At 37.7% G+C, this 27,130-nt stretch overlaps 1 protein-coding gene across 1 annotated transcript in view; it reads left to right on the top strand.

Moving 5' to 3' along the window:
• The window catches only part of ESR1 (estrogen receptor 1), a 104,168-nt gene that overhangs the window by 56,957 nt on the left and 20,081 nt on the right, over nucleotides 1–27,130 (top strand). The window contains exons 4-5 of the mRNA XM_009999962.1: nucleotides 128–463; nucleotides 25,313–25,451. Of these exons, the coding sequence (XP_009998264.1) occupies nucleotides 128–463; nucleotides 25,313–25,451 (475 nt within the window). The remainder of the gene's footprint in view (nucleotides 1–127; nucleotides 464–25,312; nucleotides 25,452–27,130) is intronic.

Below are 27,130 nucleotides of genomic sequence, written 5' to 3'. Positions count from 1 at the left end.
TTGGAAGATAAACCAAGAGTTAATGCTACCTGGGTCTATCAAAAGCAGCTGCTTCTTGGCTATAGGCATGTGTATGTTATACGTATGTTTGAGGAAAGGAGTGCATTATGTTCTTGTATGTCTCTAGGAATCCGGAAAGACCGCAGAGGTGGGCGAACAGTGAAACAAAAACGTCAAAGAGAAGAGCAGGATTCCAGGAATGGGGAGCCTTCTGCTACAGAGCTGCGAGCTCCCACCCTCTGGACAAGTCCACTGGTGGTTAAACATAACAAGAAGAACAGTCCAGCCCTGTCCCTGACAGCAGAACAGATGGTCAGTGCCCTTCTGGAAGCTGAGCCACCCATAGTGTATTCTGAATATGACCCAAATAGACCATTCAACGAAGCCTCTATGATGACCCTGTTGACCAACCTTGCAGACAGAGAATTAGTACACATGATCAACTGGGCAAAGAGAGTTCCAGGTAAGGAAAAAACAAACCCCAGTGGACTATAAAAGCCTCTGCATGACAAATCCATAGAAAAAAGACATACCATGTTTCACACTACATGTTCTAATTTCATGCAAATTGTTAACTTAATTATAAGTACATAAAAATAACAAATTTAATGTTATATGGTTTGATAAAAACTACAGTGCAATGTAAGTGACCTTTGAAGAAAGATTTATTCAATGTATTTCCCCACACTACATAATGTTGGACAGCTTTTTTAATGATTACTGAAAGTCAAATCTAAATAATTTGATATAATCAAATTATGTTAATTATTTAGATCCTTTTGAAAAAAAGGGTTACTCTCATTTCTGTTATGTAAGCCATACATTCAGCATTGATATTGAGCCTATAAGCGTATTATTTGTTTAATTGCCAGTTCATTTTTTTTTACCATGAATTATAGATCTTCCATGAGTTTGGGGTCTGAAAAACAGAGCCAGAATAACAATTTTTATAGGATTATTTTTTCCACTGGAACTAGATGTTTTTCTCTTTAGCATTTGGTTGCTGAGCTATAACCAAGCTATAACAGCACACATGGTAATTCATACTTTATCATTCACTGGGATTGTGATCTGTTACATTTTTGCTGTAGTGATTGATTTAATTCAAATTATGTAGCTGCTTTATGAAGGGATGTTAGAGAACAGTACCACAGCTCTCACTCACACAGTGCATTAGCTCAACAACATTACACCCTGGTTATGCCATTTTTCTGTTTTCCTTCATTTAAGCTTGGCAAGATTCTTCCTGGTAAATTAATAACCCATAAAATCTGAGTCTTTTCCAGTCCTCATGGGTTCCTTTTTTACCACTTTTCACATGGTACTTTGTGGGTTCCAGGTATGATCAGTGAGAACCTGTGTGTGTTTCATTTCTCATCGTATCTTATAAGAAATCACCTGAGAATTTTACTCTTGACAAAGTCACAGCAGTTAAGGCCTGATCCACAGTCTGTTCAAGTCATGGGTGGGTTCCCCTGTAAATGTAGGTATGCTTTGGATCATGACTTTACAAAATGCTTGGTAAAAATGAACGTATGTCCATAGTTTAAAGCTATTCACTATCCAAACAATTAAATCAAAGCGACTTTTCTACTGATTTTCATCTCCAGCGTATGTTGCCTTTGAATACTACTTTATTACTAGGAATTATGCAGCACTGCTTAACTGGAGAGGATTTTTGTATATATTATGCACAAACAGAGGAACTGAAAAAAGATTTCTGTTAGGTGAAGTATTTTGTGCAACAGCATTGCAATATTCTATTATCAGCTAATTTACTGAGGTTTCAAGCTTTAAAATCAAAGGTAAAATAATCTTTTTAGGAAAAGTGAGTGTGCTTTTTACCAGTAGAGAAAAGCATTTGCAAGAAACAGTCTCTCCTATGCACATCTCTCAAGCCTTGGAAACATTGTACAAATTAGTCTAGTGAAATTCAGGCACTTAGCTGACAGAAAACAAGGAACAAGGTCGATAGGAGTGGCTGTGTTGAAAGCGTATTTGTTGAGGAGAGAAGAAATTTATATAATCAGAGCAGAAACATGATAAAGATACAGCTCACAAATATAAGGAGTTTCAGGGACATGTTTGGAGTTTATTTTGTTGCGTAGGCTTTAAAAAAGAGGGAGTGTGTGAAAGCAACTAGTAAATAAGTTGTTTAGACTCAGCCAGTCTTTCTGATGATGTAAGTATGTGGGCATGGAAGAAGAAACAGCTAATTAGATGTGGGTAGAAGTGAATCTATTCTACAGAAAGGAGAAATAAACATTAATTTATGATGCAATATATAGTATAGTATAGGCAGAGCTCTGTTATAAAGGCATGCTGAGGACAACCTCCAAAATGAGGTATCTTTGCAGACATGCCTGACTGGGAAGGTGAGAACTCATGTAAGTCTTTATTGCAACATGTTGGGCATTAGCTCAAACTTGCTTAAATTTATTCTGTGGTCATGGTGTTGTTAACAAATTGCTAGGGAAAAGAGAACTTGGAGCAGCTTCTTGTGCATAACCTTAAAAAAATATCTTCAGTATTTAAGTATAACATGGGTCCAGCCTATGACCTAACACCACCACATCAGCTAGACCATGGCACTAAGTACCACATCCAGTCTTTCCTTAAACACCTCCAGGGATGGCAACTCCTCCACATCCCTGGACAGTCCATTCCAATGTCTAATCACCCTTTACGTGAGGAAGCACTTCCTGATATCCAACCTAAACCTCCCCTAGAGCAGCTTCAGGCCATACCCTCTCATCCTGTCATTAATTGCCTGGGAGAAGAGACTTGACTACAGAAGAGACCTGACTACAACCTCCCTTCAGGTAGTTGTAGAGTGATAAGGTCCCTCTTGAGTCTCCTCTGCTTTAGGCTAAACAACCCTAGCTCCCTCAGCCCCTCCTCATAAGACTTTCCTTTTAGTCCTTTCACCACCCTTATTGCTCTCCTCTGGACCTGCTCCAGCACCTCAATATCCTTCTTGAAGTGAGGGGCCCAGAACTGCACACAGCACTTGAGATGAGGCCTCACCAGTGCTGAGTACAGGGGGAGAATCACATCCCTACTCCTGCTGGCTACGCTACTCCTGATACAAGCCAGGATGCCATTGGACTTCCTGGCTGCCTGGGCACACTGCTGGCTCATGTTCAACTGGTTGTCAACCAGTACTCCCAGGTCTCTCTCTGTCGGGCTGCTCTCCAGCTTCTCTTCCCCCAGCCTGTAGGGCTGCCTGGGGTTATTGTGGCCAAAGTGCAGGACCCTGCCTTGGTCTTGTTGAATTTCATGCCATTGGCCTCAGCCCATTGACCCATCCTGTCCAGGTCCTCCTCTAGTGTCTTCCTACCCTCTGGCAGATCAACATTCCCCCCCAGCTTGGTGTCATCTGTGAATATACTAAGGGTGGACTCAATCCTCTCATCCAGGTCATCAATAAAGATTTTGAGTAGGACTGGGCCCTGTACTGATCCCTGGGGGACACTGCTGGTCACCGGGCACAACTGGATGCAGCTCCATTCACCAGCACTCTCTGGGCCCAGTCATCCAATTCATAACATGCCAAGGGCATAAAAGCTTCTTTTAATTTTCCTTTGAAAACCTGACCACTGATACAAGTGGCTTTGACAGTTTACACAAACAAAAATCTTGTACAGTGTTCTGTGACACACACAAAAATTCAGGATGCCCCACGGGACTTTCTCTTTACATGGCCTAATGGAGCTTAAGTCCTCCCAGATGGCCTCTCTAAGACATTAGTGGTGCCTGCTGATTACCCCAGCCAGCTGGAACTGCAAGGAACAGCAAGCTCCTGCACATAAGGTGGGTGGGTGCAAACAGATTGTGAGGGGCTAGACTTTACATACATATGTAAATTGAGCCTTCTACCATTTAACTGGGACAAATCACTAAAAGTCACATGTAGGTAAGGTATCAACATAGATGAATAAGTGTTCTGTTATTTTCTGAACCATTCCTGAAAGATACGGCTTCCTATTTTCTTCTCAGTTTATATAACATATAGTACAACCTTCAATCTCACAGAAGGCAAATTTTTATTTTAGTGGATTTTCATCATGGTCTTTGATACAATGAGCAAAACCCATTACTTTGCTTTTCTGCAGAAATACTGACATGTCAAAGGAGTTAACTTCCTCTATTTAATTACGGTATATATAATTTAGTACCTATATTTGGAGTACTATATTCTCTGAAGGAAGCTGGTCTTTTCAGTGTAATGGTCACTATTTTTTTGTGTGCTGAAGCTCCTGAGATGGTAAGAGACAGTACAAGCTTATGCAATGAGTGTGGCTTTAAGGCAAGGGCGAAGTCTTTGGCACTACTGCTGCTATCTTGTGTAACTATTTACTACAAGTAGAGTAGCTGTATGATTTAATAGCCCTAAAATGGTACTCTGGGCATACAAGCTTTGAAGTTTTGAAATTATTCATGGTGCTGTACTTATTTTATGGCTTCATGAACCGAGGAGATAAACATTTTGGCACTGATTTTTTTTTTTTTTTCTCTATTTCAAAGGCACAAAAGTTGCTATTTTCTTGAGATATTGTTTTCCTATTTAACCTTCTAAACTGCTCTGTTTGTTAAATTGGGAATGATGTGTAAAGAGGCCAACAATAGCCACAATTTTACACTGCACTTCAGTGACACCAGCACTTGGGGAAAAAAAAAAAAAGAAAAAAAAAAAAGAAAAAGAAAAAAGAAAAATTTACTGTGGAAGCAAAGATATCTTATACAAGAGTGGGGTGTGTTAATAACCCTAGATGTCTTTAGGTGCATGACAGTTTACAGAGCTTTTAGGTGTAGCAATCCTTCGGCAGTAATTTACACTTAGCTTAAAGAAAGGAATGGCTTGCAATTCCTGTGCTAATTTTTAATAAACCTTCCAAAATATGTGCTTTACAGTTTCTTCTCCTTTGACTAATGGCCTTGCTGTGGAGATTGTAAAAAACACTCCCCTTTGCTTATCTCTTTAACCTGTTGACTTGGTACTCTAACTGCTCCCCTAACCTAATAAGGGTAAAATTGATCTGTAAGCAAAAGAGAAGTTATAACAAGCATCTAGATATTACTTGATGGCTGCTTTTTTACTAATTTAATTTCTGTGAAGTTTCATTAATTACCATGATTTTAAGAGGTAAGAATAGCTCCTTTTAGTGGAATAAGGTAATCACTTACCACTTGAATTTGACCATCAGACTGAGAGGTATCATGTCATAGCATGATTATGCAGAGCAGCAGAGTCAATATTATTGAATATGAAATAAAAGCTTTCCATCCCTGTGTCTTCTTAGTCTAGGAAAGATCTTTGCTATTTCAGGTGTGTATTGTGTAAAACCAAACGAATCCCCTTTTTTGTCCTTCTTCAGCTTCTGGGTGCTGTATGAGACAAATACAGATGTGCAAGTAGCTTTTTTATTTATTATCTATAGAGCTGTCTTTTAGTGCTTTTGTAACAATTGAGTTATATTTCCTTATGTCGAGAAATTTAAATGAGAGAAAAAGACCAGACCATGTCACAATGATTTGCTGGTGAGAGACCAAGGGCAAAATGCTGATTCTAAGGGAGAGGGAGATGTTTGATAGAGTTATATAGACTGGGAGCTTAGGTCAGACGGGGAAAAGCCAGAATTAAGAAGGAACAATTCCACAGAAGTGCTTGGAAAGGAACATAAACTTTGGCTGCAAGTGCCTATAGGAACAAAAATGCAGACAGTGCTTTTACTAGCTGAAGACTGGAAGAAAATTATAGCAGGAGAAAAAAAGATCAGGGTCTGAATACCAACTGTGGTACTGGAAACCTAAGAAGTATCCTAATGCAATGGTTTTCAAACTGTAGAATGGATGTAGATAGGGAGAGAAATGCATTACGACTAGGGTTAGCAAGCTGGCTAGCCTCACTGAGACTCCATCTGGCACAAATAGTACAGAGCACATGCAAGAGGACCAGAGGAAGAAGATACTGGGAATCAGTCAGATGAGTCAAGAGTTTAGTAGCTCGGTCCTGGGCCTCTTAGTCATTCTTAGGACTCCTGCTGGAGGACTGGAATTTGTTCAGGGGCTCTTTGAAACAGAAGGTTCTGATTGTTACCATTCTGCTACCACAGGAAGAGTCTTAGGATGTTGTCTACTCACTATCCCTTTCCCATTTCCTCTTCCAAGCCATAGTCTTTGAGCTTCATGCCCCACTCTTGTCCCAGGAGTCTCCTGGTGCTGGTTATTACAAGAATATATTAAAACTGGGGCACTTAATTTACTTAAATTTTCAATCATGCTAAACAGAGTTGGGAAAGGAAAAGTAGGCAGAGAATGACTTTGAGTATTTCTTTAGAGAACCTTTGAATGAGCTCAGAAGTATATCCTTGAGGGTTTTTTAATACCTGTCTTGGAACATTTAATAATTTCTTGGTTTATTTTTATTAGGTTTTATTACAAACTCCCAAAGCTAATTCTGTAGCTTTCCAGATTTTATTTCTTTGTCTGGAAGAAAGAGATTCTGAAGAATAAGTAGGGTATTGATGCTGTTATGTGAGTGAATCTGCTTGTAACCCTTTTAACAATATTCTGTGGCCTCAACTAAAAGCACAACTTCATATGTGAAGTGAAATTTCATTAAAAAGCATGATAAGTGTCAGTAATTATTTCCAATATTACAAAAATCAGCATTAGACTAATTAACAGAAAGTGCTATATTTTGCTTACATTCGCAGAGGTGGTTACTTTGCAGAGAGATGTGACTGCCAAAAGCTATTGAATCACAGAATCACAGAATGTTAGGGGTTGGAGGGGACCTTTGGAGATCATCCAGTTCAACGACCCAATCAGGCATGTTATCCAACATTCTAACATCCTTGAATTCAGGAAAGCTGAAATAAGAGATAAGATTGTAAAGAAATACAGAATGCAAGAAACTGTCTTTTACTTATGTTGCATAACTGTAGCTGTTCTCTGTGCACAGGACCAAAAAGTGGCTGTGGCCTCTCTTTTAGATAAATGAGTTCTGTTAAGATGGAGGTGAGTATGTGTAACATGCTATGAAAATAAACTTATTTTTTCAGATAAAATATGTTTCATATCTTTAGAAAAAAAGGAAAGATAGCATTTTTCATAACATTTGTCCAATAAATCAGTAATGGTTGGAACCTCAGTATTTCTTCTTAAATGCTGTACCATTTGTTTTCCCAAAGATGTCTTAGTTCCCTTTGTTTGTGGAAGTGAATAGTTGGAAAAGCAATCAATACAAGCATCCAAAGCCAGCCATTTATTAGCTCAGCACAATAATTATGTTCTACTCTAGGTAATTTTTTTTGAAACAACCTTCTCTAGAGTGGTGAACCTCAAATATATTTCTCCGTCTCAATATTCCTGAATGGAGCGTGTGGTGAAATTTAAATCTAAATTGTAGACAAATTTAACCGGTAAATCTCTGTTTCTACAAGTTTGTACATATCCAAAGAGATTTATTAGGACTATGGAGCTACTCTATATTTGTAAAGTTCTTACGTACATAGTGGTTTTAAAATCAAGACCCAAAGTGTTATTACAAGGCCGACTCTATTCAGAAGTTTCCAGATTAAGAAATAGTTGAATTCCAAAGCTTTGAATTCTGAGGCTTCCCAACCAGTTGTCTCAAAGGACAGATATCATCAGGAACTGAAACTGACTGTAAGTAATCTTGTTTACCTTCTTTTCATATAACAGCAAATGAGAAATAACACTCAACAGGTAAGAAGGAGCTAATATTAATTTAAGGAGAACTACTAACACATTTGATTTCACTGAGCATTCAATAACATGAAAGCTCATTTGGTAAGTGTCTGAAGATGAAATTCTGTTGGTTTTGGCAAGCAAAGAGGCAAAAATGAGAATGTAAAGTAATCATTGTATTTTTAGCCAAAACCTAATGAAATTAAATACTTAAACTGTAATATTTTATTTCTAAAATAAGTGATCCTTTTATTAAAAAAAAAACCAACAAAACATTTCCTGCTATTTTTCTTTAGTTGATTAGTAATTTACACTCTTGGATGAACATATCTGTCTTAGAGGCTTCAGCTATGCTGAACCCTTGAGTTTTCCAAGAAACACTCATTAATTTCCACTCTAAGTAAACAGTAAGTAATGATCCCTCCTGATTTATTTATTTCTTAAAATAATTTAGAAAAAGAATATGCAATTGTTGGAAACCACTGATGCGATATGTATGTGCATGCGCACTTACCCATTGTTCCCTGTTCACATAATTCACATAAATTGGCCCTTTTTACTTGATGTTTAATAACTTCTGCTTAATCCTTTTAGTTTCTTTCCAGTACTACATCTCTGAGCACAATAAGCTGTAATTCCAGTTTCGAAGTTGTTTTAATATAATCTGTATTAGTTTTCTGTTCAAGTGAGTCATTCACTAAAATCTCACATTGGATATGTAGGAGTTTTCAAGATACAGATAAATAATTGGGAGAGAATTATTGCAGACATTTTGTGGATAGGCTCTTACCCTATCTGCATCATTGCAATGGTGTATTATATAACACATCTGTTACACAGCTCATTTATTTTCTTTTATTGTCTATCGAGGAAATGAACTGTGTATGTAAAGGGAGCAGTGTTTTGTCTGTGTGTTAGTTATGGACTGCTGTGAATTTAAGCTAGTGAAAGCAAGTTAAGGCATATCCCTCAGTGGAATGGAGAACGGGAATGTGCAATTGCCTTGTTCCTCCAGGAGTTTGTTCTCAGCTAAGAGTGGCTGTAAGAAAATATTGCCTTCTCCTTTCCTTGTAGAAAGTTCTGTTCCTTAAAAGAAACACAGCTGTCCAGAGAATGATCTGTCATTGCAGTTAGACTCTGGGTCTAGACCTAAAGCTTCATGACTCTTTTGAGAAGAGACTTGAAACAGGAGGGAAAAATCAAGACCTTGACTTTGGCTCAGTGTCCTGCTCCCTTTCCCCACCCCAGAGGGGCACCCCAGGGGTATACCCGCCCAGGAGTACCTATGATTCTTGCAGGTATCTGGTATTCCTTGTGAGCAGGATGAAAGAAAAATAAAATACATGTTGGCAGAAATTTTAGTGATTTTTGTCTCTGCAGCTTGAGATTTTTGGTTTGGGGTTTGTCAGTTAATCTAGTAGGAAATTATGAGACCAGAATCAAGGTAAATATATAGCAACGGGAAAAGTACTGTTCCAATTCTCACTTGGACTCTAGACAAAATGTGTTGTGTTGTGTTCCCTGTTAAGTTACATGCTGGAGTGTCTGAGGTGACTTAGAAAATTTAAATTCAAGAAATTTCATTTTATTTGAGTCACAAAGATAGGGAATGTGGCCTTCTAGGTTAATTAGACATTTTCCAGAGAATATTAACTCTTGTCAATAGGCTAATAATGAAGCCTCTTCTACAACAGCTGCTCTCCCTCAGAATATATGGCTACAAATAGAGAAGTGGCTATATGGGCTGCTGGCAAGTAAGCCAGGTGTTTACTGCAACACTGACCAGTCTCTAACTGCATATGTTCATTGTATTAGAAACAGTTGGACATAATCAAGCTAAAATTGTAATGCTGCTATATTAATATAAAATAATATAGTAGTATTGCATGTCAGACCTATTTCAGAAATATATTTTTATTTCTACAAAGGCAGTATTTTGTATGTTTCACAGTCAAATGTAGGATGTATTTCGTGGGACTGTAGTTTCACAAGTATTTCTTCCAGTTGCAATGCTGGCTAGAGGGGTTCCTACCCCTCTTCTTCCCCCTGCATTTGGACAGCTGTGCAAGTAGAGGGATTGATCTGGGTCAAAAACAAACCTTTTTTTGTGTGTGTGGTTTGGGTTGCCTTTAACTTGTGTGAATTCCCCAGTCTAGTTCACCACAATGTGAGAGTGACAGTATATTGGGGATAAATAGTAACACACAGCTCTAGCTCAAGTCTTTTTTGTAATTTAGTTTTTCTTTATTTCTACTTCAACAGAGATCTTTTCCAATCTCTCCTGTTAAAATCTTCTAGTTAGTGGCACCATTTACAGCCTTTATCCTATTTGATTATGTAGATGTTGTATAGCTTCTACCTTGCATATTTTTGCTTTATCTGTAGTATGTTCTGGTATGCTATGCCAGAGCTCTGAGAGGTTGGAGAGTCAAAGGGAAGAGGAGGCATGGTAATTTCCCCCTCACTCAGGATGCATCCTGGTTCAGAGAGCATTTGCTGTCATCCCTGGGGTACAAGATATTTGACTTCCCAGGAGGCAAAGACTGGCTGTTTGTTTATCTGTGCTGTTTGGAAGACAGAGGAACCCTGGGGCTTTCTTTTTGCTGTGCTACCTTGTGGTTGGTTGCCTATTCTACTGCAAATTTTTCAGAAGTTGTTCGTATGTCTTTGTCTTCCAGGAAGGAAGCAAATTCTTCTGGAAGTTTTTAGGCCAAATTTGCACAGTACAGGTAGTGAATACTCACCTGAAGCAACAGAAGTATGTGGAAGACTTTTTGGAATCAGCAGTTGATTTTTATTCCAGAGTGGGATTTTCAAGGTCTCTGGAAAAGGAAAGCTCTAGTGTATTTTATTCAGTGATGGTAGAATTAACCACTGGTATTCACAGATTAGTGTCTCACACATTTTAAAAGCAGTATGTATAGTCTAGTTCTCACCTGACAGAGAAAAGCTTCCCGTGAAAGCTTAGCTTATCTATCAATGTTACTTGTGACTTAATTTTATTTTATTTTTTTTCACCACTTGATATTCATATAAACCCAGCTATGGAGAACCATTGACTCCGATCTGAGTACCAAATGCACTTTTTTTTCCCCTGAGTACATGTAGGGTAAAGTTCTTTTTCACTGGGCCTTTTGGGAAGAATGTTGCTTTACCATTGGGAAACATGTATTTTACTCCTAGCTGTGCCAATGCCTCCCTGTGTTAATTTTTTATAACTCTCTTCTAATGTGCCACATCCATAAACTGCTGCCTCAGGAATTGATCTGCTGCATGGGAGAGCTGTGAAGTGCATTAAATATCCATAATTTGAAGATTCCGAGTCTGCAGGTATAAATATGAATTAAGTCTGCTATTTTTAAAATAATGTTCGTTATACTCCTGTTTTACTTCTTGCCAGTGTGACTCTCTTCCCAAAAAATGTATCTTGCAGAAGTTTTACATGCTGCTTTATCCAGGTACTATGCAAAGATACCCTGAGAAGCTGTCTTAGATATCACTAAGTATGTCTAATGAATAATTATGCCTGAGTCTGAAATGTAGTGTATTAAAATAAGTAATTTATTTGAAATCAGTTATGTTTCTCAGCTCTCTTTCTTTCCTGTTTTTATACCTTTTTTCTACTGTAGGCATGTTTTTATTGAAGGGGCCACTTTTAATAAAGTATTTGAGAAACATCCTGACATTTGAATGAGACACTGCCAGGCAACATAAATATATTTCCCTTACTGTCTTATTTCAACAGACAGTTCAGTCAGAGTACTTTAAACTGCAGATGAGGCTTTTTGTACCTTCTTTGGGGCTTTTGAGAGATTTTGGTAAAGCTCCATCACTGCAATCTGATTAATTCAGATCTGTTCTTCTTCAACTGACAGTGAATAATTGTTACCAGCTTTCCTAGGAGATATTTTATTTACAACTAATCTTGTGGAGTAAATTTTAAGTGCTGATTTTAAGTAGGTGAGAGACAGAGGTATCAGCTTGTCAGAAACTGCTCTGAAATAATTCTAACAAGCTGCCAGCGTGACACTGTCTCTCTTGGCTCCCAATTCTCTGAAACATATTGATATTTGAGGGTGTCTGCAGATGTTTATAAACATAGATGAGCTGTAGAATTATTTAACAAGAACACAAGAACCTCTTGGATGCCATCAAATGTGGGCAACATCGTTTGGGTACCAGTCAGATCATGTTTGCTGCCTCAGGGCTCCTACATCAAATACAATCCTTCTGCCTCTGAGGACAGGAGCCTCCAGCCTGAAGTGTCTTCTGTATATCAACCAAATTGTGCCTTGATGGTCAGTACGATGAGGTTACTCTTAAAAGTGTCTCCTACTCTATGTTTGAGCTGTGTGAAGTGGCTCTATTACCTGAGCCAAGTTACAGGTTTTATTCTCATCCATAAGGAGTCTGTCAAACTTACATTTTATATGCAGGTGAAAGAAAAATAAACACAAAATACATCAGATCTTCTCTGTAAATGAGAAAGATGAAAACTACCACTTTTTTATCATTTTGAAAAAAAAATAAAAAATTCCAGGCAAAAATTGCTGAATTTTAAGTTACATATTTTTCTTCTAATCTTTGATTTCTACTGTTGTAGTTATTATGAGATATTGCTAGGATTTTTAAAATGTAATGGACTTCCATACAACTTTCCAGTCCTGACAAAGAACTACACATAAGGTTTATAGGTCCAGTTACTTTGGATGAGTTCATACACTGTTTTAAAGCTTTTCCAGATGTCTCCATCAAGGTTGTGTGAGTAATTAATTTCTTTGTTTCGTGGCAGATGCAAACAATAAAGAAGAATAATTTTTACCTAATACAAATTTCTAGATGAAATTAATGTTTTATTCAATATGAAAGAATAGACTTAATTAAGATTACAAATATCTTATTCACCTGTTTAAAATGAAAATAAGACACTTTTGGAAAAAGAGAGTCCTGTATTTCTTGGAAGGTAAGACACTTTCAGAATGCCAAGTAGGAATAGGTGCCCAGTGAAGTGAAAAGATGTGGTAGCTGAGAAAGACACTATGTGTTCTGTGATAAAAAACAGCATGGTTTTATTTGTTTATTTGAATTTTGTGAAATCTGACATATTCTCCAGAGTTTTTTAAACTCATCAACCTGTCACTTGCCCATGTACAATACTCTCAGAGTGCTTCTACACCAGCTCCAGCTTCAGCATATGTCCTGGCAGGCAGTATAGGAGCTTGGTGGTGGTTACCCAAGTGCAACACCTGTGTTCTGTATGCACATCTGAGCCTGGTTCATGCAACATGCAATAGTTTCCTGAGGTTGCCTGAGGCTTGGTAGATGCTGAAATGTGCCTTGGATTTGTTATCCATTGAGTGTTCAAGAGAAGGCGTTTAAGTGCATGATAATCATGCTTGCTAACTTACTAGGTTTCCCTGAACAAGAAAATTAATATAAATGGCCAGCTGCATTACAGTGTCTTGCTTTCCCTGTAATGTATTTCTCTGCTCTGTCATATGGTGACACTCCCACACAGCTGATAAAATGCTCGTGATGTTGTAGTGGTTAAAGGAAATTGCTGCAATTAATTTTGCTGTCTTTCTTCTCTTTGATGTGTCATTACAATGCCTGGGATAATTTTTCAGAGATTGGGTTCTGTTCAAAACCGGTCATGTAGGGGAATAGAGAGAATAGGAAGGAAAATAAACATTTGAGCCTTATTTTTATATGCTTGTGTTTCTGTTTTGATGTAGTTACCAGAACAGGAAAAAACACCTATACATACATAGTTTCTATTGCCCACATTCAAGTACAACAGACAAAAATAAGAATTCTTCAAAAGTGAACAATCTGAAGAAATAAAATGGATGCAGGTGCCTTAGTCAAGCTAGTTTTATTTCCTGATGACTATAAAGAATGACCAGACCATGAACTCTGAGGTTATACTTCATTTCTTGGGTACAGTACATTATGTTCTGAGCAATTTCTATTTGTAGTCTTGAAGCAGTTTTAATCTTCAAGTTCACTAAGACTTGACAGTTTTTCCCTCTTTTCCTTGAGTTGCAAAATAATCCTTTTTTTTCTGCTAGTTCCAGATGCTGCTGCAATGAATGTTAAGTGGTTCAGTGGTGACTACAGTAGATCCTAGGATGGGATAGACTGTTCAGCAGAAAGCTTAATGCTTTGTCCACTGGACTTTATGAATGAAGATGGGGAGAGGATACCCTTCACAATTTCATTATGTGAAAGTCATTCTAGTCAAAAACCGTCCTAAATTCAAAGGTGACATTTCAAGCTTTCAGGCATGCATAGAGATATAAATTGAAATAGTGAAACTTTAATTCTTAAGGTTTAAAACTTCAATTCAATTAATGTGAAAATTCTTGGCAATAAGTATAAAACCAGTATTTTAGACCTTCAGAAAGAGTAGGGTTAATAATAATTAATTTCAGCTTTTTATTCCTTCAATAAAGAAACAATGTTAGTTTAGAAGAGTGGCTGAAACTGGTAATTTTTTGTGTTACTGTGCAAAGGTGACTTTATCTCTTTTTCCAAAATGGTTTTGATTGTGTAACGATGACCTTCAGGTCATTCATATATCTCTTAGAATTAATGGAACAAAAAGGGTAAAACATAGAACCATGGATATTTTTTTTATACCCTAGAATTTGAGGAAAAAAATGAGGTGCAGAGAAGTATATGTGAGCTGCCTGAAGTACAGTAGTCTTCCAGGCTCACTTCAGCTGAGTTTTGTTCACTTGCCACCTCTATCCTGCCATGCATACGGCCAATAGACTCTGGGACACAGCTGCATTGCCTTTGTCCACCCTGAGGATTTTCAGAGCCCTCTTCCTCCAGAAAGGTCCATCTCCTGCGGCTGCAGCAAATGCCAGATGTATGATGCTGCCCAAGCCAGCTCTGAGCAGGGCTGCAGAGCCCCATGTGAAACACCAGCTTGCTGCTGTGAAATAGTGCTCCAGGAAAAGTGCCTTTTCCAGCTCAAGTGCTTATGAAATTAGTCAAAGAGTGTCATAAAAGCATGAAGGTGCACTCTGTAAAAAAAGGAAAAAACTGAGAAGTTTCATAGGTTGACATTTGGTTTAAAAATTCTCCCGATAGCAGTGTATTGAAGCAAACATTTGAAAGCTCACTTGGGCATCCTGGGGTCATTAAAAAAACTGTGAAAGTCTATTTCAGTCTGATTCCTCTTTTCCCTCTATACTTGCTTAAAAACTTGATGAGTGATTGCTTAAAAAGATCTGCCTGAAATTATTTCTCTCGACAGCCACGAACCCATCACTTATTTAGATCTGATTTAGGTTGTTATTGGAGCACAGCCTGGTTTAATAAGGAGGTCAAACATATGCTGAAAACCTCATGCTCTCTTGGATGCCTCTGAACATACAAAATTCCAAGTCATGCTGGACATGACCTCAAGTCTTGGTGTAGGTTTACGCAAAGTGCAAAGCATCCGAGGTGGTTGGTGCTCCCTAGATGCCCATCACTCACCTTTCATGCTTCTTCTCCTTGCTGGGTCATTTTGCCAGTTGTCTGAACACTTGAACCAGCAGAACAGACCAGAGATTAGTAGCCCTGGTGGGGCGGGGAGGTTGAGGAGGGTGAAGAATGAAGTAGAGAGGACAGCTTGTATTTATGAGCATGTCTTCAGAGTTCATAAAAGTCAGGAAAGAATGCATGACCAGCCCCACGAATTATTTTAGCTGGATTTGCTTTTGATGGAAAACATTTTGCATAGCAGTGACCTCTTACAAAAATGACAAATTAAAAAAAACCCAAACCCTCAAACATATTTGTAGCTGGCCTGAATACTGGTATAAATTTAGTATAATGTAATTAACTGTTGCAGAGACAATAAAGAAAAGATGTATTACTTCATACTGTGTATTTTAGTCAGCAGCTAATAAATAATATAAATATCCTTCTCCACCTGGACAGTGAAAGACTCTACCCTTCAAAAGGAAAGCTTTCACATGTAGCTGATGGTCTGTTCCTACACTTAAAATCCCTGGGAACGGTTGCCACTGTCTCATTTTCAGTATACAGACAATGTCCTGCACATTTCATTTGCAAACCTGAACTCCCTAAGAAATAGCACAGCTCTCAGTGGTAAAAAAACCCCATAAAATAGCATCTTACTGTTGTCAAAGTGTAGTCCGAGTCTCAGACATCTGGTTTACAGTCCAGGGATGAATGATAATTAACATGCTTGAAATAACTGCTATAAAATGTTGCAGGAATCTGTCATGTAATAATTCATGTAGCTTTTTGTTGATCTTTTGACATACTTGATTTTTATACAGAAAAAATAAATACGTTTCCTTTCATGTTTAGAAAAACAGTATGATAAACTGTCACCAGCAAATTGGCAGGCAGCCTTCACTAGCAAAAATCTCATGTGGTACTTGTGGTTATAATTATCCATAAGTTCTGTTGTTATTTTAATAACTTTCAAAACTGCATGTTTAGAGGGGGGAAAAACGCTTAGGCATAGGATATAGGCAGTTACCTTGCCTAGATTAATGAGTGTTTTAAAACTAATTAAGAATAAATGCTTGTTTAGTATACTTCTCGCACCCTAAACAATCTCCCAACCAGCCCTGATAAGGCTTTCTTTCCTTTTTCTCCTTGAGAAAATTTAAATTACTGCTGGTTGCTTGTTATTGTTTTTTAACCTTTTTACTGATTTGCAAGAAGCAAAGCTTACGCTTGGGTTCAGGGAGGCTCCTCCATCCTGAAGACTTTTGTGGCTGAAAGGACTAGAGAGTGCTCTGAGAGCCTGCCACACCTCCATCCTAACCCTGTCTCCTCCTGGATGAGGCACTTAACCTCTCTGTGTTCTATCTATAAAATACATTTAATAATACTTAATGGCTTTACTGCCCTTTGAAAATGTAAAGTGCTATGTGAGTGCCGATTACTTTTATTATGTTCCCTGATGGAAGACCTTAACACATTTGTATTAACTGGTACTGCTAATGCACTTTCTGAAATAATCTTTGGTTAATAAAATGAAACAGTTGGAAAATAAAATCTATGTTTTAGTCAAGGCAGACACAGTGACAGATGCAAGAAAAGCCAGGACATGAAAGCACCTAGCTTCAGAAGGTATGCCTGTCCTGTGTGCCAGCCATGGGTTTGAGTGACAATGCAACCCAGCTTGTCTTCTCTCCAGGTGCTGTCTGTGCCAGGGAGAGCACAGACAGGAAGAAACCTTGAGCTTTGGACACACCGCCTGAGCATCCACCAGCACAAGGCAGATTTTCCCAGGCAATTAAGTCCTGCAGAATAATTTGCTTGGGTTCAGTGGGAACTCACTGTCCCCAGAAATCACAGGAGCACTCTGAGGATGGGCTGGCTCCTGGGATGGGTATTCTTACAGTCACGCTGGGCCAGCATGTGCTCCACCTCCCCAGGAGCAGTGCCAGCCAAGCTGTTGCAGTGTTGTGGACTTCTGACATTGCTTTCAAGCAAGACAGCAGTATTTAATACAACTGTAGCAGTGTTTTGTCAGGAGAAGAGAATGTATGTTTGACCAGTTGCAATTGTCTGTCACTACCCCTGAAGTGCTTCCACAGCCCTAAATCCAGATTGTGCTTGGTGCAAAGTATACACTTTGAGTAGATCAACTTCCACTTGGCTAACAAGTGGAAATTTACAAGCTTTCTTTGCCTGTAAAATGTAAATATGACAGTATTTATTAGGTTTGATGTATGCAGGGTACATTTGGTTGAAGTACAGACTGTTGTGTACCTGAAAAGAGAAGGACAGATTCCTGTCCTAAATGAGGCATTGGCTATTTTGACCAGGAATGGCCTCAGAATCTTTTTCATCTCCTCATCCTGATAAGATATGGACTGCACAGGGCTGAAAAATTGTGCAATTTTTGTGCAAGCAGAAAGCATCGAGTGAAGTTTTGATAACTTTTTTCACATTTCTGGAAAACAGTAGAAATAGTTCTCAATAATTGAGAAGTGCACTTTGGAATTGTCATGGTGCAGCCTGTAAGTAGAAACAGAACAGACCAGCTCCTAGAAGTGGGATCTGAAATAAAAATCATAAATGGAACATCCTTGCAATGTCCTGCTCTGGGGACAGCATCAGGTGGGGGGTGTGGCTGGGGAATTACACCCATCAAACTGCAAGATGAGTCTCCTGAGATGAGCTAAGGAAACCCCTTACAGATAAGAGCAAAAAGCATGTTTGATCTTGACTTTCAATATAAATATAGACCATGAAATCTGGGACTCATGATCCTTCTGACTGTTTGTGCTTTGCCCCAAGCCCCAAACATCCCTAACTCACATTATGTTTATGCCTGTAAATTGTTATTTTTCAGGAAGAGGTTTAGAACCATTAGAGCTGAAAACTTCAAATGTTTTTTTAATTTTTAAAAGGAATTAACAGTAATTAAGAGCAGATGCTGTTCTCTCTGATCTCATTTAATTTCTGACAAACTGTTTAGCCTTAGAAGAGACAGTGTATAAGTTTGGATTTATATTCTACTATATTGTTATTTTACAGACAACAAAAATAGAGAACCCTGAAAGAGTAGACAAAGTGGCTATTAGAATTGTTTGCTCTGTGTTTGCCTTTCAGACTTTTATCTCTGGAACTCACCAAATTGTAGTTACTTTTTTTTTCTGGCCCCAATTACAGAAACAGAAATAATGTCCCTTTAAGAAAAAATGAAATAGTGAGACTCTTTTCTTTACCCACATACTTGGATTTAAAATGTTGAGTTTTAGAGTTTTCTGATCTTCAGTCTTTGAAATAAGTCTTGATTTCAAACACTGGAGTTGTGTAGACGATTAAGCCGATATGTCCATGTGATAGCTGAAGTGCCCTCAAGAAGGAGAACTTAATAAAAGTTTATTTTAATTTTTGTGTGAAGTTCCATAGAAAGAAGTAGTAATAAGTAGCATTATAGAAATAGCTGTGTGAATGCTGAGACTCTCAGAAAACAGTGTTTGTGATTCTCTGATTCACTTGTCCTTGGACTCTTTTTCTCTGCTGCTGTTGTGCACAGACAAGGCAATAGTCAATGTGCCCACTTCTTATTAGTTTTAGCTGCCTCTTAACTAAGAGGTTTCAGGGCTCAGCCTTAGGGGTTGAAGAGGCTGAGTGATCTGTGCAAGTTCAGAACAAAAAATCCTTTTGTTTGCTGGATGAATATGTGGATGTGGTCTCACCTCTCTGCTTGAGGTGAAGAGGTTGGGCACTGAGCTCGTGGCATGGCAGCAAGTGGAGATTTAATGTCTTGATCAGAGTGGCAACTGAGCTGTTGGTCCTCCAGTGGGCTTTAGGTTAGGAGAAACAGATGCTGATTTTCCTCTTGGCTGTTCCTTGAGAACAGACTTGCTGTAGGTGTTATTTTCGTTTGACTATTTCATGTACTTAGATACTTTTGTCTAGATGAACCTCTTTTAATTTGCATGCCTTATTGAATGGTTACTAGCTAATAGGTTGCAGCACTCACCACTACTTCTCTTGCTGTCTTTGTGAACCCAATCAGTGCTTTGTTCCAAATGTGGCCTATTACATCACCATTGCATGGCTGAGATACTGTAATGAGTTGTAAAGAACAGATTTTTATTTTCTGTGGTTGTTGCCACTTTTCAAAACACTGCGTTAGGATAGGAAAAAAAAGTAGTTCATCTGTGCAAATTTAAGACACATGATGTACTAATGTTCTGATTTCCCACAACATTTTGTATAATATAGCTGCTTTTTTTTTTTGCTTTTTTTTTTTCCTTTTTTTTTCTTCTTTTTTTTTCTTTTTTTTTCTTTCTTTTCCTGTAGGAGACAGTATAAAAATGCCAGTTACTGTTGAGTTAAAAACTTTCCACACAAGCAGGCAGGACACTTAGGGAAGAGGTAACCTTTGGAATTCAATAGTTTGGCCTATGTTGTTCAGCATATTCATGAGTTAGCTGGGAAAAAAGTAAGCACAAAAAGACCATCTTTGGCTGTGGAAGTTCATGAGCCACATACCACTGAAGTCTTACAAAGCTTCCTGTAGATGCCTGTGTTTGCTGTGCTATATGCTTTGCCATAAGCATCTAGGATCAATTGCTGTTGTAAATAGGATGCTTTGCTAGATGGACCTCTGTGATTGCTTTTAAAACTTTTGTACTGCATTTCCTTTACTTTCCTTCAAAGCACCTGGAGACAGACTCATTTTTTGTGGCACAATGTGGTTTATTATCTTGCAAAAATTGGCTGAGATTTATATTTCAGGTGCCCATAATAATTAAGATACATAGTATAAACTAATAGATAGCATTACACAGAATCACAGAATCTTAGGGGTTGGAAGGGACCTCGAAAGATGATCTAGTCCTACCCCGCTGCCAGAGCAGGATCATCTAGAGCACATCACACAGGAAGGCGTCCAGATGGGTTTTGAATGTCGCCGGCAAAGGAGGCTCCACAACCTCTCTGGGCAGCCTGTTCCAGTGCTCTGACACTCTCACAGTAAAGACGTTTTTTCTGATGTTTACGTGGAACCTCCTATGCTCCAGTTTGTACCCATTGCCCCTTGTCCTATCACTACACATCACTGAAAAAAGCCTGGCTTACCTGTTTTACCCCTTTACAGTTAGATCAGATGAAAAGAGATTGCTTTATTATTTATTGTAGGAAGAGGAGTAGTCAGAACATCTTATAGGATATTAGTAGAACCTGCTAAATTATCATAATTAAATGATCCCCAAATGATAGTAAGTGCCCACTGGAGGACTTAACATTGTAGGATTAAATCTGAAGTGACATTCGATATTTAGCCTCAGAGAATGTTAATTGCCAGATAAATTGTTCCTGATAAAATAGAAAGCTACTTACTAGGTCAAAGTCACATAGACATTAGTTTGAAAGTATTTGATTGGTAAAATTTGTCATATACGTATATGTTCATGGGTGTTATTGCAAAAGGATTGCATGGTTCACAACATACATTACAGCAGTAATAAATTATACCCACCTGACATTTATGTTGTTCCTTACTTCAACCAAACAGCCTTGTGCATAAACCACTTCTCTGTTGCTGTCAGGGATAAGTTTTTTACCTAATACTGCTTTTAGCAGTTTTGTTCTTTCATGGCAACCATCCCCTTTGGGCAGTTGCCCAGATTCCCAGTTTACAAAGATATTTTCTCATATCTCTTGTATGCTAGTTGCTGCCTTCCTTTTTTAGGATGGTAGGATTATGTAATTGTGGATTCCCAAGTCTAATGTCACCTCTAGAGAGTCATACTTGCCTAAGTGGGGCCTTCTATAGCTTTTTCTCCATTAACCCACTGTTGCTTCAGGGTGTCTTATTGTCTAGAATTGTCACTGACGTGGCATATATTGATGTTCTATTTTAGAAAGGATAATCAGTTTAGCTTGAACATTACTGTTTGTGTTCTACACATAAAATAAATTTAATCACCACCTACTCTTAGCTGAATACTCAGAAGACCTCTCTGGGTTTTCACAGATTCAGACTTCCATATTTATACAAGAGTTCGTGGAACAATTATTGTGTTCTATGTTGGCTAAGACTCAAGAATACTGTTAATGTATCTGTGTCTGAGAAAAGAATGGTTCAACCATGGTTTTTATTTTTTAAGCATCTCCTGCCAAGTATGATATATGAATGACTTAATGGCAGCTGGGCTGTTGTGGATTTTGACCACACAGGGATTTTGACAGTTCTCACGGGGTCATTCAATTGGTCAGTCTGGTGGATGGAGTCAGATACAGGTCATATGTGTAAGTTACAAGTAATTAGTTTATCAACAGTGAAGGTTTTTTTTTTCCCCCCTTAAAACACAATAACAACAACAACAAAAAGCTAATTAGAATGAAAAATACTTTTTCTTTCAAAACTTGCCAGCATTAAAAGAAAATTGATATTTGAGAATGCAGTGCACATCTACACAGAATTCCAGTGACTTTAAAGTGCAGTATGGTCTGAGTGATTAAGGGACTCATGATTTATTCATCATTTAATTTAACCTTCTGTAACATTGTTCTGAATTAGCTTGCTTGAACAAAAAGATGTCTTAAAAATAATAATTAAATCCAGATTAACATTTCTAATTATAGCAAATTCATGGAACTTTAGTATGTTGCTTAGATAAGAACTACTTTTGTTAACAATGGCCCCTCATCTGTAGTCTGGCTTGGAGCAAATATAGCTTTCAAGCTTGGGCTTCTGTATGGTCTCCCACTACCCTTTGCAGTGCCATTCTCTTTTTCTTTAGATACCTACCCGTTGCAGCCCACTACCCCGTTAGCCTGTTTAACTTCACGAAGAGTAGCTACATTCCTCTCATTGCTCACTAGAGGGCATGTTTTTCAATGCTTTATTCATTTTGGCGTGTCTGTATCACGGCCCAGTTTCTAATCCTGCTTGAAGAATGCTTACCAGATTCAGGTGGCACAGAGGTAATTTAACTTCTTCATTCATTCATTCATTCATTCAGAGTTTCCCTGACTTTTTATAAAGTTCATCAACTTTATTAGATGCAGCTTCTCAGTGGAAGCTCAGACTGGGCTGATTTTTCTCCTTCATTTCCAAGTCATCTTCACAGCTGCCACTGTTTACATCTTGTATATATGCCTAATGTTCTTGGTTTTAAATCTATGTCTTTATATTTTTTATGATTAAGCCAGTGACTGACTTAGATCCCAACCTATTTTCTGCATTATTTCCCACACATCATTGTGACATCTGAATAATTATTTCTGGTTTTTCCATGTAATTCTTGAAAAAATTTTCTACAGTGAAGAAGTAAACCACAGGACATTCCTTTGGAAACACTTCAGTTCAGTTCATTGCCACTCTGCCATTGCATACTGAGATGTGTAATTTAAAAGATATTAATTCAGTTAATCTGGTGCATGTCTTTATGAATAAAATGTCTCATAGATGTCTGTTTCATCAAAACTATTATTGTTATGAACTAAACTGATAATGTTACCTAAAAGGCCAGCATTTTGATAAGGTTTTCTATGAATTACAGATGATGTGTATTATTATATTTGAGGCATAAAGTGGCATTAATTAAGGTTTGTGTTAGCTGTTTTGTTATAGAATGCAAAGTACATGTCAGGCTGACAGATCATTTAATGCTTTAAACTATGGACTCTCAATTTTCTTTTTCGTGATTGTTTTTTGAAGCTTCCTAAGCTTCACTGAAATCAGAGCTAATATTCCATATAGCAATAATTTTTTTGGCCAGTTTTTTATACAAAGTTTTAGGATTTTTTAATATGTAGTATTCATGTTCGGGTATTTAAAAATATGTTAGCATTGTTGGGCAGAATATATCTCTTCTCAGGGTGGGCTAATAAAATAACCCTTGGCAACAATACTAGTGAAGTAATTTTTTTAGCTTTCTTTTTTACTTTCTCTCTTTAGCTTTTGTGCAGGTCACTTAGCTTCAGTGCAATCTGAAATTTCATATGAGGGGATGGGGAAAAATAGAGCTAATAAAAAGAGAGAGCTTAAAAGGGGCTTGAGAATAGGTGCAATAAGTGTGGAGAACAAAGCATTTTGGCATCCAGAATATTGCAGAACAAGGAATGTGTTACAGAAAAATGCATTGAGACAATTGAGCTCTGCTTTTTTTTTTTTTTTTTTCCTTTTTTTCAATTTTTTACCAACAGTCAAAGCAATCTGCAGTAACACAGTGTGCAGCCACATGAAATGATGGCAAAAGGAAAGACATAGACATGTTGGAGCAGGTCCACAGAAATGATCAGAGGGCTGGAGCACCTCTCCTATGAGGAAAAGCTGAGAGTTGGAGCTGTTCAGCCTGGAGAAGACTCCAGGGAGGCTTTATAGTGTCTTTCCAGTACTTGAAGGGGGCCTACAGAAACATGGGAACAAGATATACAAGGGCATGTAGTGATAGGATGAGGGGTAATGGCTTTAAACTAAAGGACATTAGATTTAGTCTAGAAATAAGAAATAATTTTTTTTATTAGGGTGGTGAAGTACTGGCAAAGGTTGCCCAGAGAGCCGGTAGATGCCTCATTCCTGGAAAAATTCAAGGGCAGGTTGGATGGGGCTCTGAGCAACCTGATCTAGTAGAAGATATCCCTGCAGGGGGATTGGACTAGATCACCTTTAAAGGTCCCTTCCAACGCAAACTGTTCTATAATTTTATGTTTCAATAACTGACTTGTAATGCACTGACTGCAAACCTCAGACACCTCAGACTTTTTTCCCTGTGTTGCTGTGGGACTTTTCAACCATGGATAAAAACACTATACAAATATGTGTTGTTATACAAAGGCAATACTTAATAGAATACATGGTGGTTATTGCTTACTCTCCATATATAGACAGCAGTTTCTTTCTGTCAGTTTTATTCTTAAGTGCTGTAATCAGTGCTTTGTAGTGAAGAATACTGCTCTTTTAAGCTTCAGCTCTATTGCTCTATTGTTTGGTGACTCAGGGAAATGTCATTCCATCAGTCTGTGAAATCTGAAATGAAAGTCATTTTTGCATTTGGCAATAAAGAAAAATAGAAGAAAATACTTTTTTTTTTTTTTTTAATTGTTGCCTCTTTCATAAAAGTAGCAGGTAAAATAACTGTCTAAATTCACTCCTAAGGATTGATAGATGAGTTTCATTTCAAATGTGTCAAAGCTGTTTCCTTTTTTTGAATGATTCTTTATGAATCAGCTGATTAACTCTCTCAAATGTTTTTATTAAAAATAATTATATCACCACCTCTTTTGCAGCACATGACAATATTTTCTAAATGATTGGGAACTGTGTTTCTATTTAATACCACAACATTTAACTTTACAAATGTGTCTTTCTTGTTAAGATATTACTTGAGAGTATATCAGGTACATCACTCAAAACTGATGCAGTATATACCTCTAGTGAGGACACAACACAGAAGCAAAATCACTTCCTTTTACTGGGCTGACAGGGCCTGTAGCCTGTATTCTGAAAATTACTATGAAAACACAATTATGGCAAAGTTCAATAAATTATTTCACAAGTAGTACTGAGTAAAGAGAAATAAGGTCTGTTTTAATCGAACTCCTACATATTTTATTTTAGGAAGTTTATGCTCATTTCCAAGCATAACTTACGTTAGGATCTAACAAATTGTAGGATGCCATCTCTTTTCCACTTGTATCTTTGGATTGAAAGTAATGCTCATGAAATGTGAGAATCTCAAATAGTGAATCATATAACCTGTTCCATGAAATGAACACAAGACCACTGTCCTTACGCTTTCACGTCTATATTTTAGTATTGCTATAAGCAATTTTGCATTTACTGTTATAGCATTATTTGAGAAAGGCAGTTCTCACCAGGCTCTTGCCCTGCTCTTGGGGCAGGGTGCAGCCAGGACACAACCAGGGTGGGTAGAAAGTGTGGACTGTTCTGTGGGATGGAGCCACAGTGGACCTAATAAGAGTCAAAACTCAGCCTGAAATATAAAGAGAACAAACGTTTGTTTTATTGCTTTTTCTTTTTGGTTGTCCAGCTCCAATGCACTTTCAAACCTGATTAATATGTATGATGTTGTTCCACTTTCAAACCTGGAGTGTTTTTACTCTCTCTTATTTATTCTTTCAGGATTTGTGGATCTAACACTCCATGATCAGGTCCATCTACTGGAATGTGCGTGGTTAGAGATACTGATGATTGGCTTAGTCTGGCGCTCCATGGAACACCCAGGAAAGCTTTTATTTGCACCTAACCTACTACTGGACAGGTCAGTTTGCACGTTGCTGTGAATTACTTAAGTTAATGTATTTCTACCACAATCAGATTGATTTTTACCTTGCAGTCATCTCTCTGATACTACAATATGACACTACATCTTAAATGAAACAGGGTTATAGTAGGTGGGACTGGAAAAGGAACTCTAAAAAAACCTAGAAATGCGCTGGAATATTATGCTAGTCATTTATGAGACAAACAATACATGTGAAAGTTGCCTGCTGCTGAAAGTGCTTTCTTTCAGAGGCAGCAGAAATTTTCGCTTTTAATCTGTACAGTTTGTTGCAAAACTAAATTAAATTAAAATTAAATATTGAACAATAATACCTTTAATTCAGGTAATTATATGTGCTTGTATAAAATCCTCTAGTTAGTCTTCATTAGAATTAGTTTGCCCAAGAAGGCAAGACATATTTTTGGAAGAAAATCCTGGTAAAGTCTCTTATTTGCATAGAATACGTTAAGGTTTTGATTTTATTTCTCCTGAAAACTGCTAATATGCTGTAGGTGTTTCTAAGTGATGGAAAAAAATGTTCATTTCTGCCTTACCACATTCTGCATTTCAACAGGCAGTCTTCACCAATAAAAGTATGAGTATTGGCAGTTTTAAAAAATGCATTCTTATCTTAACGCAAACTCAAGGTCTCTTTATCCCAGTCAATTAAATATTTCAGCCTTGGGAAAGCATGTTAAAAAAGAGTAACCAGTGGTCAGAGGATTTTGCAAATGACTGTGGGAATTCTAGAAAGAGTTGATTAAAGAGTTATCTTGCTAGGCCTCTTTTCTTGAAGACTATTGCCCACATAGCAGATTTGGCAAGAGAGAGCTTGTGTGTACACACCGCTCACTTCAGTGCAGAGTTGGCTTCTTGGTTTAAATTGAAGGTGGAGAAAGAGCTGAGCTGAGGGGCCAGAGTACATGGTGGGCCAGCTGGGCAAGCTTCTCATGTTGTCTTGCAGCTTCAGGGGTAGTGAGTTGCAGTAGAGGGATAGCAACGTGAAGTCAAGGGCAATGCCTTCAGCTACTGCAACCATTAGCTGGGTGAATGAATCAAAAGTCTTACTAGCAGAAAAATGTCTTTTGAGCACCTCACTCTGTTGACTGTGGGATACTGAATTTTCATTTTTGCATTTCTGTAGTGTTAATCCTTTGATGTTCTGCCCCCCTCCCCCATACTACTTTTTTGTATTTTAGCAAAATATAAATGTTAATGCCTAATAGTATAAAATGTAATATTTCATAGGAACAGAGAAGTATTCATTACTTTAGGAAAAACCCTATTTCACTTGTGTAAGCACATTATCTGTGAGCTATGGAACTCAATTCTTATAAAACATTCTCATTCTGTAAGAAAAAATAATTTCTTAGTGCACATAAAAGTAAAATTTACTACTGTAGAATAGTAAGTGCAGCATATTACTGAAAATTACTATAAATTGCAATAGATCTTCCAAAGACCAACACATCTGTTCCACATTCTGTAATACAGGTTATGAGAAAACACTGAAAACTGAAGAGCAGAGCCAGAGTACCTTTCCCCCTCCCTTTAGCTAAGAAAAAGAGCTAGGAAAACACTTGAAACTTTGTTGTACCTCAAATAAAAATCACCCTGCTCTGAATAAAATGGAGTCTGAGCAGTTGATTCACACAGCTTAAATCAGCTCTTCTGGA

Source organism: Chaetura pelagica, unplaced genomic scaffold (genome assembly GCF_000747805.2).
Source record: "Chaetura pelagica isolate M959 unplaced genomic scaffold, ChaPel_1.0 scaffold135, whole genome shotgun sequence".
NCBI classification, from domain to species: Eukaryota; Metazoa; Chordata; class Aves; order Apodiformes; family Apodidae; genus Chaetura; species Chaetura pelagica.
The sequence above is the reverse complement of the archived record's forward strand: the minus strand, read 5'-3'. Positions and strand labels throughout refer to the sequence as shown.